Source organism: Tarenaya hassleriana, unplaced genomic scaffold, assembly GCF_000463585.1.
Source record: "Tarenaya hassleriana unplaced genomic scaffold, ASM46358v1 Cleome19, whole genome shotgun sequence".
Lineage (NCBI taxonomy): Eukaryota > Viridiplantae > Streptophyta > Magnoliopsida > Brassicales > Cleomaceae > Tarenaya > Tarenaya hassleriana.
The window spans coordinates 1175372-1186818 of NW_010965304.1; the positions used below are offsets into that span (position 1 = coordinate 1175372).

The 11447-nt window shown below is 29.8% G+C and overlaps 1 protein-coding gene across 1 annotated transcript in view; it reads left to right on the forward strand.

The window, feature by feature from the left end:
* The first annotated feature begins 8590 nt into the window (after positions 1-8590).
* The window catches only part of LOC104810953, a 3174-nt gene continuing 317 nt past the window's right edge, over positions 8591-11447 (forward strand). Inside the window, exons 1-10 of the mRNA XM_010537447.1 lie at positions 8591-8890; positions 9204-9295; positions 9477-9579; positions 9677-9906; positions 9994-10125; positions 10192-10299; positions 10386-10517; positions 10621-10808; positions 11076-11229; positions 11318-11447. The exon at positions 11318-11447 is cut by the window's right edge and continues 317 nt beyond it. Coding sequence (XP_010535749.1) covers positions 8689-8890; positions 9204-9295; positions 9477-9579; positions 9677-9906; positions 9994-10125; positions 10192-10299; positions 10386-10517; positions 10621-10808; positions 11076-11229; positions 11318-11447 — 1471 coding nt within the window. The 5' untranslated portion in view covers positions 8591-8688. The remainder of the gene's footprint in view (positions 8891-9203; positions 9296-9476; positions 9580-9676; positions 9907-9993; positions 10126-10191; positions 10300-10385; positions 10518-10620; positions 10809-11075; positions 11230-11317) is intronic.

Here is an 11447-nt window from a genome sequence, read left to right on the forward strand (position 1 = left end):
ACCGAACGCTCTACCGTTACTGGTATTCCCTCCTCCGTTGGTCGCTGCCATTGGGGTAGCGACATCAAAATATTCGGCAATGACGACGAAAAAGGAGGCGCGGCTCAAGCCCGTCAATGTCAATTGCATGGACTCCAATGACTGTTGATAGACTCTTTCTTGGGCATAGTCGAATTCGTCAATTTGTCCATCACTCCTCTAGCGACTTCCAAAATCCTAACAATTCTCTACGAAATATACAAACATCAATATCAAAATTCTAACATTAAGAAACTTTCATTGAAATTTATAAAAAGACATACACGTGAATCCATCGGTACGACGTAAATTGGGTTTTTCAAAAGCTCTAACATTTTCGACATGTTGCAGCCATCTTGTTTTTTTTGGGAAAAAAATGTAGAGTGACATCTTCTTCCTTCTCATATGTCTCTTTCACCAATATTTACGTACTCTTATTTATTAACCCACGATGTCCACTTACAATATACGTTTTTTACGTCATAATAAAAATAAATATTTGTCTTCTCCTACTTTATTCTCTCCCTCATCTGCTAATTTAGTTAGCTCTTCCTATATCATCAACTTTATTGATGACTTTCTCGGATGAGATTCGTGCTGAATTCCTCGGCTGAAATACAATGGGTGTAACAATGTGGATTAACAAATCCATTTGCTATATAACCTAATCAAGAAGAGGAACCAACCGAGATATATCCAAAAAAGTCATACCAAATAGTCTAAGGATGTATGTGAATGTGGCCTGAAGAGTTCACAAACAAAAAGACCGTGTTAACAATCAAGATCCAACACTTATCTTATACATGCTTACATATGAACAATTGAAGCTTGAACACAACACTCTCACCGTGTTGAAGTCCAGTTTCTTCAAGGTATCAACAATCGCATCTTTCAACTTGTTATCTCCCGGTCCTCTACTTTTGTCTTTTCCATCATTTTCCTTGTGCTAAGACAACAAAAAAGAAACATGATGTATGTAAACTTATGACACAATCATTAATTAATTCATTTTTAAAAAATGAGATGGTGTGGATACTAAACCTAATAACTTATGTGTGTATATATAAGGAAAAAGTCCAAAAAACATTGAACTTTCTAAAATATATGTTCATAATCATCTTGATCGTTAAAAAAATTATTAATTAATCTTATTTATATCTCTATTAAATATTCATTTTATTTTCTTTTAATTTATAATAGAATCTATCAAAAAATGATGTCTTAACATTTGAACATGTTAAACATGATGAATTAATATTGTTTTATTTGGAAGATTTTCTAAAAATTTGTGTATTTATGTGGATATTTTGAAAAGTTTATATATTTATATTGAAATTTTATAGTTTAGATATTTATTTGAGAATTTTATAAAAGTTTAGGAATTTATATGCAATTTTTTATATATAAATATACATATATATATATATATATGTATAAATATGTATATATGTATATTTTTCACGTTTTGTTTTTTTTGTTCATAAATTTTCTTACCTTTTTATTTTCATAAAATTGATAACTATTCATTTTTTAAATTCGTTTTGAATTATTCAATTTAAATTTGAATTATATTATACCCAAAAAAGTTTTATATTTAAATAAAGATAATAGTATATTATATACAAAATGATTAAGTTTATAAAAAATTCTCTCATCTTTTTCTTTTCTATGATTCTATTTTAAATTTTATCATTTACTTTTAGCATAATTTCTTAATAAATATATTTATTTATTTATTTATTACTATGTTATTATAAATCAATAAATCTGATCTAAAATAATAATAAAATTTATTAAAAATAAACTTATTTTATAAAATTACACATTATTTTATTTTTTCTATTTTAAAATTTTTTATTTAACTTTATAATAATTTCTCTTTTTCATTTTAAATTTTTTATTTAACTTTTATAATATTTTTTTTCATTTTAAAATCTTTTTGTTTAATTTTATAATTTCATCTTCATAATCATCTTGATCGTTAAAAAAATTATTAATTAATCTTATTTATATCTCTATTAAATATTCATTTTATTTTCTTTTAATTTATAATAGAATCTATCAAAAAATGATGTCTTAACATTTGAACATGTTAAACATGATGAATTAATATTGTTTTATTTGGAAGATTTTCTAAAAATTTGTGTTTTTATGTAGAAGTTTTGAAAAGTTTATATATTTATATTGAAATTTTATAGTTTAGATATTTATTTGAGAATTTTATAAAATTTTAGGAATTTATATGCAATTATATATATATATATATGTATAAATATGTATATATGTATATTTTTCACGTTTTGTTTTTTTTGTTCATAAATTTTCTTACCTTTTTATTTTCATAAAATTGATAACTATTCATTTTTTAAATTCGTTTTGAATTATTCAATTTAAATTTGAATTATATTATACCCAAAAAAGTTTTATATTTAAATAAAGATAATAGTATATTATATACAAAATGATTAAGTTTATAAAAAATTCTCTCATCTTTTTCTTTTCTATGATTCTATTTTAAATTTTATCATTTACTTTTAGCATAATTTCTTAATAAATATATTTATTTATTTATTTATTACTATGTTATTATAAATCAATAAATCTGATCTAAAATAATAATAAAATTTATTAAAAATAAACTTATTTTATAAAATTACACATTATTTTATTTTCTCTATTTTAAAATTTTTTATTTAACTTTATAATAATTTATTTTTTTCATTTTAAATTTTTTATTTAACTTTTAAAATATTTTTTTTCATTTTAAAATCTTTTTGTTTAATTTTATAATTTCATCTTCATAATCATCTTGATCGTTAAAAAAATTATTAATTAATCTTATTTATATCTCTATTAAAAATGCATTTTATTTCCTTATTCTAGATATAATTAAAAATAAATAATTTTAAAAATAAAAAAATAAATGAATAAATAAATAAAATATTTAATAAAATATAAATAAATAAAGTAAATAATAAAATTAAGAAATAAATCTATACATATATATATACACATACAAATTTCTAAATAATATTAAATTGTATGGATTAAATGATTATGTTTACCAAAATTTCCATAATCATTTTATTTTTTCCGAATCTATTTTAAAATATACATTAATAAAATAAATAAACAAATAAAAAAACAATAAATTAATAAATAAATATATGTATATGTATGTATATATATTTATGTTGGAATGATTCAACTTAAATATCTATCAACAAATTATATAAAATTATAATTAATGTATATTTTAAATACTCATTGGAAATAAGAAAATAATCATGTAGATGATGAAGTAGATGATGGTTTAATTAAATATAAATATAAAGTCTACTCTCCAATTCACGAAAGACTTATAATTAAACACTATAGAACAAAATAAATATTATAATGACCACTCATTTTGTTAAAATGGACTGCATGCTAACACGTTCTTTTGAGTAATACAAATCACCTTAAAACAAAAAATTTATAATTAAAAAAATCCATTCATTGCTAGAAGAAAAAATTTACAAGCTCTAAAATGCCACGTCATTTGAAACATCATCGAATAGGCAAAGTTTGCATTTGCATCTTGAAACCAAACACACTCATTCTTCAACGTAAAAGTAAATAATAAGAAATATGAGAAGACAATAATACTATAATTCGAATTAATTTTAAAAAGAGTGGTCATTACTGAGAACATTTTTTTTTGTTTAAACCGGATTCTTGTACAGATCACAAGAAAACAAAGACTCTTCCTGGATATAAAAAATTCAAGTCCTCAAAGTGTGCAAATACCACCATTGGTGGTTCTAAATAATCCTCCAAGATTTTATTTTGAAGTTGCTCGCCTGAATGGCATATTAATGTTATAATATAAATATATTTTAATATAAAAATTATTTAGAAAAAGTTAATCAAAATCCAATAATTAAATTTTATGTCCAATTCGAGGTTATGCATTAGAGTAACTGTGGAATTTGAACAAAGACTCCCTCATTTTCCAACTGACACATTTTGGACCACAACCTTTCGTATTAACAGTATACGAAAGTTTTCATCACAACCTTGGCTGCCACCTCCACTCTGTCAAGCACCATCCTTCACCTACACAAGCGAATTCGGACATTAAAGTTTCAAAAAATTTTTAAAACAACTTTTCAGGGCGAGGATTCACCGGTGAGAAATAGGGTGTGAGCTCCGCCGCAAGCCAGGACTCTGATGCTATGTTCTGTCAAGTCGCCGCCGAGATTTCAAGTTTATCAGCTCTTGCTTCGGCGCACCGTCGCGAAACGTTTCCTGCTCTCGCACGACAACCACAATCTCCAGCCAAAACCCATCGAACCCGAATTCGGAATCCAGTGACGATCACGCGAAATGAGATTATTCTGACCTCGATTCAACCGAGGATCCGAATTCGTGTGAAGCTCCTAGTCAACATTTTGTTCACCTAGACTCTCGATGAATCCTATGGAGCGAGTTGAGAAGATGGGAGATGGGTTCTTTTTGTTGTGAGTGAAATGAGATGGGTTCATGAATTAAAAAACATTGTAAGTTCGATCTTCTTATCAATTTTTTTTTTAATAGTTACTGGAAAAGAGAATGTGTCGATTTTGATAACTTTAAAAAAAGCTAAAAGAGAGATAAAAAAAAAAGAGGAAAATAACCATAGCAAAAAAAAGAGAACCTGAGAAGATAAGAAGATAGTTTTTCCATTCATGGCATTCTTGATGATTTTGAAGATTTAACCATAATAAATATGGAAACTATCTACCTCTTCTACCTTTGATATATTTCTCTTTGCTTTCATAGGTTCCACCTAAAAATAGAGATTTCAACAAACACAGCGATTAAAAAAGAAAGAATTACCAATAGCAGGAAGTTGGAAGGAAATTGACTACCTGGTCTTGCGAGCATCCCAGATTTGATTTCAGCTTCTTCACTACATATACATAAATGTGTGTATAGTTATGACGTTTGAGTTTATCAACTTGTAACGTAGGTTAGTAATTATTAATTGTGTTTTATGAGTATAATAATATCAATATGAAACGAAATTTATGTATAATTAATATTAGTCTTAGTGGATAATGATGGGAAACACCGAAACGGAACCCCTCCGTTACATTATTGTATTTACTCATATCTTTATATAAAACTATTCACATATAGTCTTATAAAAACTTTTTAATTAAATAACAATAAAATTTAGTAATATACTTAACAAATTTTATAGTTTTAGAATTTAATTTGTAATCAAGTCTTTTTTTCAAATATAATTGTTTTCAAATTGCAAGTTTATAAAAGTTTTTTTCATAATTATATTTTCAAACTTATCTATTGTTATTTTATAAATGAATAAATCTAGTATAATATAACAATACATATTTATTTTGGTTCATCACTTATTGGCTTCATCACTTCATTATTTTTAAAAGTTTTTCTTTAATTTTTAAAATTTTATTTTAGACTAATCATTTTATATTTTAAAAGTTACTCATTTAATTCTATCATAATTTATTTATAACCAATCAAAATTTAAGAAACTTCCACATAGGATGCTTAGGTGGCTTCACCAAATCTCTTTAAACTTCTTTATTAATATATATAGATTTGGTCATATTATATATCATTCCACATGTAAAGGCTTTTCTTTATCGAAAACCTTATATAAATATATCAATTCATAAAAAAATTAAGAGAAAATAACTATATATACGCTTCTGTATATTTTTGTGTATATATATATATTACTGTGTGTGTTTTGTGTATATATATGGGTATCTAAATATGTATATGAGTATATATCTAATGTATTTTATTTTTTACATTCTAATTCAAATATATAATTTTTTTTATTAATGTACTAGATATGATTTTGATTTCAATTTTCTAATCAATAGAGTCAATATCTATATGGTTTAGATAATTTATTTATTGATGCAGTTTTTTTTAAAAAAATTTGTATTTACATATTTTTCAGACATTCATATATTTTTTATATATTTCTGTGAATATTTTATTGTAAAAGTTTTATCTTTATATGCATCGATGTTTTTATTTTTTATACTCGTAACTCTATTTCGGTTTTAAATAAATCGTAACCATTCAAATTTTTATATTACGGATACAAATGTGTGTTAATTAGTTTATGGATCAGTATATGGGGGGTCATATAATTTTAATATAAAAGTCAAATCAAAGATGTAGTTTCATAAAGGGACGTTATAGTAATCATATGATTAATGTATATAACGTGCGTTCCACCCAAAGGATAAGACTTTTTCCTCAGCACGAGATTCCCCCGCCCCCCCTTTCCAATTTTTTTTTGTTTAATTTGTTGCTTTTTATTGTAAATAATATCACATGATATAAATAAATAATTTTTATTAAATGAATTTTGATTTCTTACTAATGATGAAAATTATTATTCGAACTCTACGAATATTAATTTAAATAATCTGATATTAAACTTTCCGGATAATTTCAGCTCTATTTAATAGTTATGGTAATAGTTTTTAAACTGGGATGATTCGTAAATCTCATATTTAATTTTCACGTTTTATGATTTCCTTACATTTTGATGTGGCGACGTATCACGATATTTATTTGTGAGATATTTATGGGTTAATAATTTTTATAATGTATAATTAAAATTAATTTTTTGTTGAAAATAAGAGAAATTATATCCAAAAACCCCGGAATACGTTCGATAATCCATTTTGCCCCTGCAACTATTAAACAAATATCTAAAAGGCCCATGAGGGTTTTGTTTCTTTAATAAAAACCCCTCAACTCTTGATTTTTAATTTCTTACCCAAACTCATGCCTGCAGAACGTGTTATTGACGAAATACATTAGAAATCACGTAATTATATGATTTTTGTGTGTGTAAATAATTATATAATTCTTTCGGAATATTAGAAATCACAGAACGTGTAACCTAGAATTTTGTTGTAAATCGTTTCCAAATATTACGATGAATATGCTTTTTTTTTTCCTCACAGTGTAGGGGCCCGGCTCTAATATATTATATTATATATATATATATATATCCTACCTTAAGTAAATAAATAAACAAACACTTCAAAAAAAAACAAAAAATAAATAAATCACATCCCACCTTTTTTGGGTTTTCCATATATAAGAATTAAATACATGGTTTTTTTTTTGGCATGGAATATGATAAATCAATGGGGATTTCATTATAATATTTGTTGTACGTACAAATGATTATTCTTCCGGACCCAAATATGCCGAGTAAATATCTTATCATATCATCGTAAACAAAATCTTACTCCGTTTATAAGCAATTTTGTGAGCGTTTTTTCCCTATGCAATAGAAGATTTTTGGTTATATTTTGCTTTGGTATTTCTAGGATTTTTTTAATAAAATTATATCAATCTAATTTTATAATGATTCATATTTTATTGGATTTTGATTGCAATTCGATTGTTACTATAAAAATATTTACTTTTTTAACTTTGTAAATTATTTTTATTCAATTAATCTAATTTTTAAAATTTACATCCAATTTTTTAATAAAATATTATTCAATTTAATTCACATCATTTTATTTTTTCATATACAAAATCAAACGTAATTGTCATCCCTAGTTAGTGATGTCAAAGGAGCCAATTCGGACCAGCTCGAACGAGTCCGTGACGAGCCAGCTCGTTAAGTCCGTTTATATTCAGACCAAGAAATTTATGCTCGGTCCAAATCGCTCTAACTCGCGAACCGGCTCGCGGGCCGAATAAATATAAAAATAAAAAAAATATTAAAATAATAATTAAAAATAATTATTAATATATTTAAAAATAAAAAAATTTATTTAAAATTGATAAATCTTTTTAAAAGAGTCCATAAATGATTGAATGAATCTAGAGAAGATATAATCGTAACCTTTTTTCCAAAAGTTGCTGGAAAATATTTAGAATTAAGGAAAAGCTTGATGCCCAAGACAAAGATCTTTCCGATGGGCCCCACACGTTCTTGTGGATAAGCCTTGCTATTTCGCTAAAAATAAATACAAATAAAATAATGTGACCACCTCGTCACCGCCACGTTCCTAGAAGAGTTGGCTCGTTCGGCTCGTTTTGTATTCGGGCTCAAGTTTTTCTAGCCCAACTCGAGACTATATGGGCCGGCTCTCGAGCATATTGAATCCTTACCCCTAGCAAGGTGGAAGAAGAAATTTATACTATTTTTGTCTCATCCAATTTTTACACAAAATATATAATGGAATAAAACTTTCACCAATACATTTCTGCATAATATCAGCATCGCCCATGGAAGTCAAATTGAACAGTCGGCTTTAAAAAAAAAAAAAAAAGCTTGATGTGATCGTACCTCAAAATATGACAAAGCAGTCCTTACATCATGTTGCCCAATAAAAGAATAAATCAATTATATATATATGTATATAATATGTTTTGAATTTTATGATTAATAATAAATATTTCGGGAGATTTATTTCCAAAAACATAGGATTGTTATTAGTATTCCTTTTTTTTTATATTAAATAAAATGATTAGATGAACAGTCTCTTTTGTAGCGCTTTGGAAATTCGCTCTTCTTCTTCTTCTTCTTTCTTGAACCGCACGATTCAGACATTTTTTTTTCTTCACTCTTTTCGCTTTTTTTTTTGTCTGAGAATTTTCACGGAGAATCGGCAAATGGAAGGCATAAGAAGAGCAGAGGTCATCGAGAGCAAGACTTGTTCCAAGCTGCGCGTGGGTTTCACGCCCTCTCTCCGTCGCGGCACTCGTTCGCCGGAACCCGCTTCTCCGGTCACCTTCTCCGGCCGGTCTGAACCGCCAGTTCGACCGGAAGGTCCGTTCTCCGGTCTGGTTATTTGCGTAACCGGTCTCTCTAGAGGTACATCCACTTCGATTTTTCTTAGTTTTGTCAGGCTTTCTGGAGACTGGAATTTGATTTCTTCATCTTGGAGTTCTCTGCTAATCTGCCTTATATTCAATCTGAATTGCGACTCAAATGATTCTCAATGATTCAGGGATTTCAATCATTTGATCCAATTTGGAAAATTCGATCCGAGTTGATCAGGAATATATCGATGTTTGGATTGCTAATGTTTATTGATAATCTGGGAATTGGAATGATTTCTGAATAATGATCAAACTACGACATTATGCTATCTTCATCATCTTCTCCATTGGTTTTTGAAATGCAGAAGCAAGGAAGCAGGTTATGGAGGCAACTGAGAAATTGGGCGGTGAATACAGTCCAAATCTGAATTCTCGGTGTACCCATTTGGTTGTTCAGATATCCTCGCAAGTTTCATTGCATTTATATTCATTCCAACCACATCATAGTACAAGCATACTATAAAATTGATGCTTCATGTGTATGTATGTATGTATGTATGTACGTACGTATATATGTGTATATATGAAGTTTCTGAAGTTGTAGTAGCTTCTTGTTAGCTCTTAACAATGAGACTTACAGCTTTGATGGCCGCAAGTTTGAGCATGCCTCCAAGCACGGGACTAAGGCCGATGTTCATATCGTTACTCTCGGGTGGTTCGTGGACAGTGTACGTGGAAATGGTGAGTAGAGAGTATTATGATCACATAGAGAGAATGGGGTCTTGAATCTTGTTGCTTGGCTGATGAAGTTGATGGGCTGGTGTTGATTTGCTTGCAGTTAGGTTAAGTGAGTCTCTTTACGCGGTTAAAAGCCTCGGAGAAACTAGAATGTGCTCGGGAGAATCGAATCAGCTCGTGAGTTTTGGCGTCACTGATAAGTCGTGTAATTCGGTAGAGAAATCATATGGAAGAGTTCAGGAAGCAGCGTCCAAATGTAAGAAGGGCTTGGAGTTTTCGGGCTACACTTTCTATATCGATCCCAACATTTCCCGTGAAGTACAGGATCGGGTTAGGTTCTCAATGTCTTTTGCCCGTTAACTTGTTCTACCATCGCAGTTTTGTAACTATACTGGTTTTATACGACACGAGCTGCAGGTTTCAGAGATCGCTGTTCATGGAGGTGCGAAAATGGTGAACAAATGGTTTGTTGGATGCAATGCAAGTCATGTCGTTTGTGAAGGCGGTTTTGTGCACAGATATCTCGGCCATACGAGCAATCTTGTCACGGTAAGCTCGAACTTGTTTCCTATACTCTCCGTTGATGTGTTATATATAACATGTGTTATGCTTCAGCCACGCTGGGTTATGAAAACGATGGAGGAGAAACATACGCAAAGGCTCGTTCAAATGTCGGCAGATTTGGCCCGGAATGTTAGGACGACACTTGAGAATGTGGAGAAGGTATTTCTCCGATTGTTTTTTCATTTGTGATCTCTATATACCATCGATCTCGTTATTCTGTCGCAGTTGATGTTGATTTCTTCCAGGAATCTTGCAGGGAAGGTGCTCCCGAAGATTCTTTGAGACTAACGAAGAGGACGGCGTGCAAAGACGGGCAGAAGATCGTAGAATCGGCCAAAAAGGGTGTTAGAAATCGACATTTTAATCATCATACAAAGGCATGTAAATTTGCATCTTTCATCCTCCAAGACTGAACTACCTTAAATATCGAGACTTTTATGACATTTCCTTCTGCCCTTTTCGCCATTTCCCATTTTACAGATCGGAAAGAGCTTTATCCAACCGATAACACCGAGCAGCCTTCTAGATTCCGTTTGTTGGACAATCTCCGAGCCAACATCAACTGCTTCGGTCTACGCTGACGGTTTCTGCAGCGAAGAAGATTGCTTCTTAGATTCCAAAACCAATGACGCTCTCTTCACCAACTCCACGAGACTGCTCACAGAGAGGTTCTTACCGATTTCTTCTCTCTTCTCGGGTCGTTTATTTTGCTCAGTTTCATCTAACATGGAACCAAAGTTAGCCACTTTTCTATACTCTCGACTTAAAACCAAACCTGCTTCTCTATACTCTCTTCCTCTGTCAGTTTTCAGTTCGGTTCTGTTTGAATTCGAAACTATTTTAAGGTTAGGTTTCACAATTCACACCGGATTTCGATTTTGTTCCCCGTCAAAATCAGTGACCCGTTATCGATATTTTGTATTTCGGGTCAGCAGTGAGAAGAAGGAACTGGTATACAAGAACCGCATTCTAACCATTCTGTTTCCGATGGATGGATATGATGAGACGGGACCTTCTGCCCGGACATTTTTCAGCGAAACCGGTTTCACGTGTGTTCAGGTTTTGGATCACATCTACACGTTCTATCAGGTAAAAAATCCGAGGAAATTCAGACATTCTCCCAAGAACTATGGTTCCAATATTCACAAATTCTTAGTTTTTGTATTTTGACTTGCAGGAAAACATGTCGGGGGACGAGATCCGAGCCGCCATTCACGCGGACTCGAGACACGGTGAGAGCCTCCGAGCCGCCCATTCGGACAGAAGAGTCTTCAAACGTATTCAGTTCCTCGGTTGTCGGAAGCGCT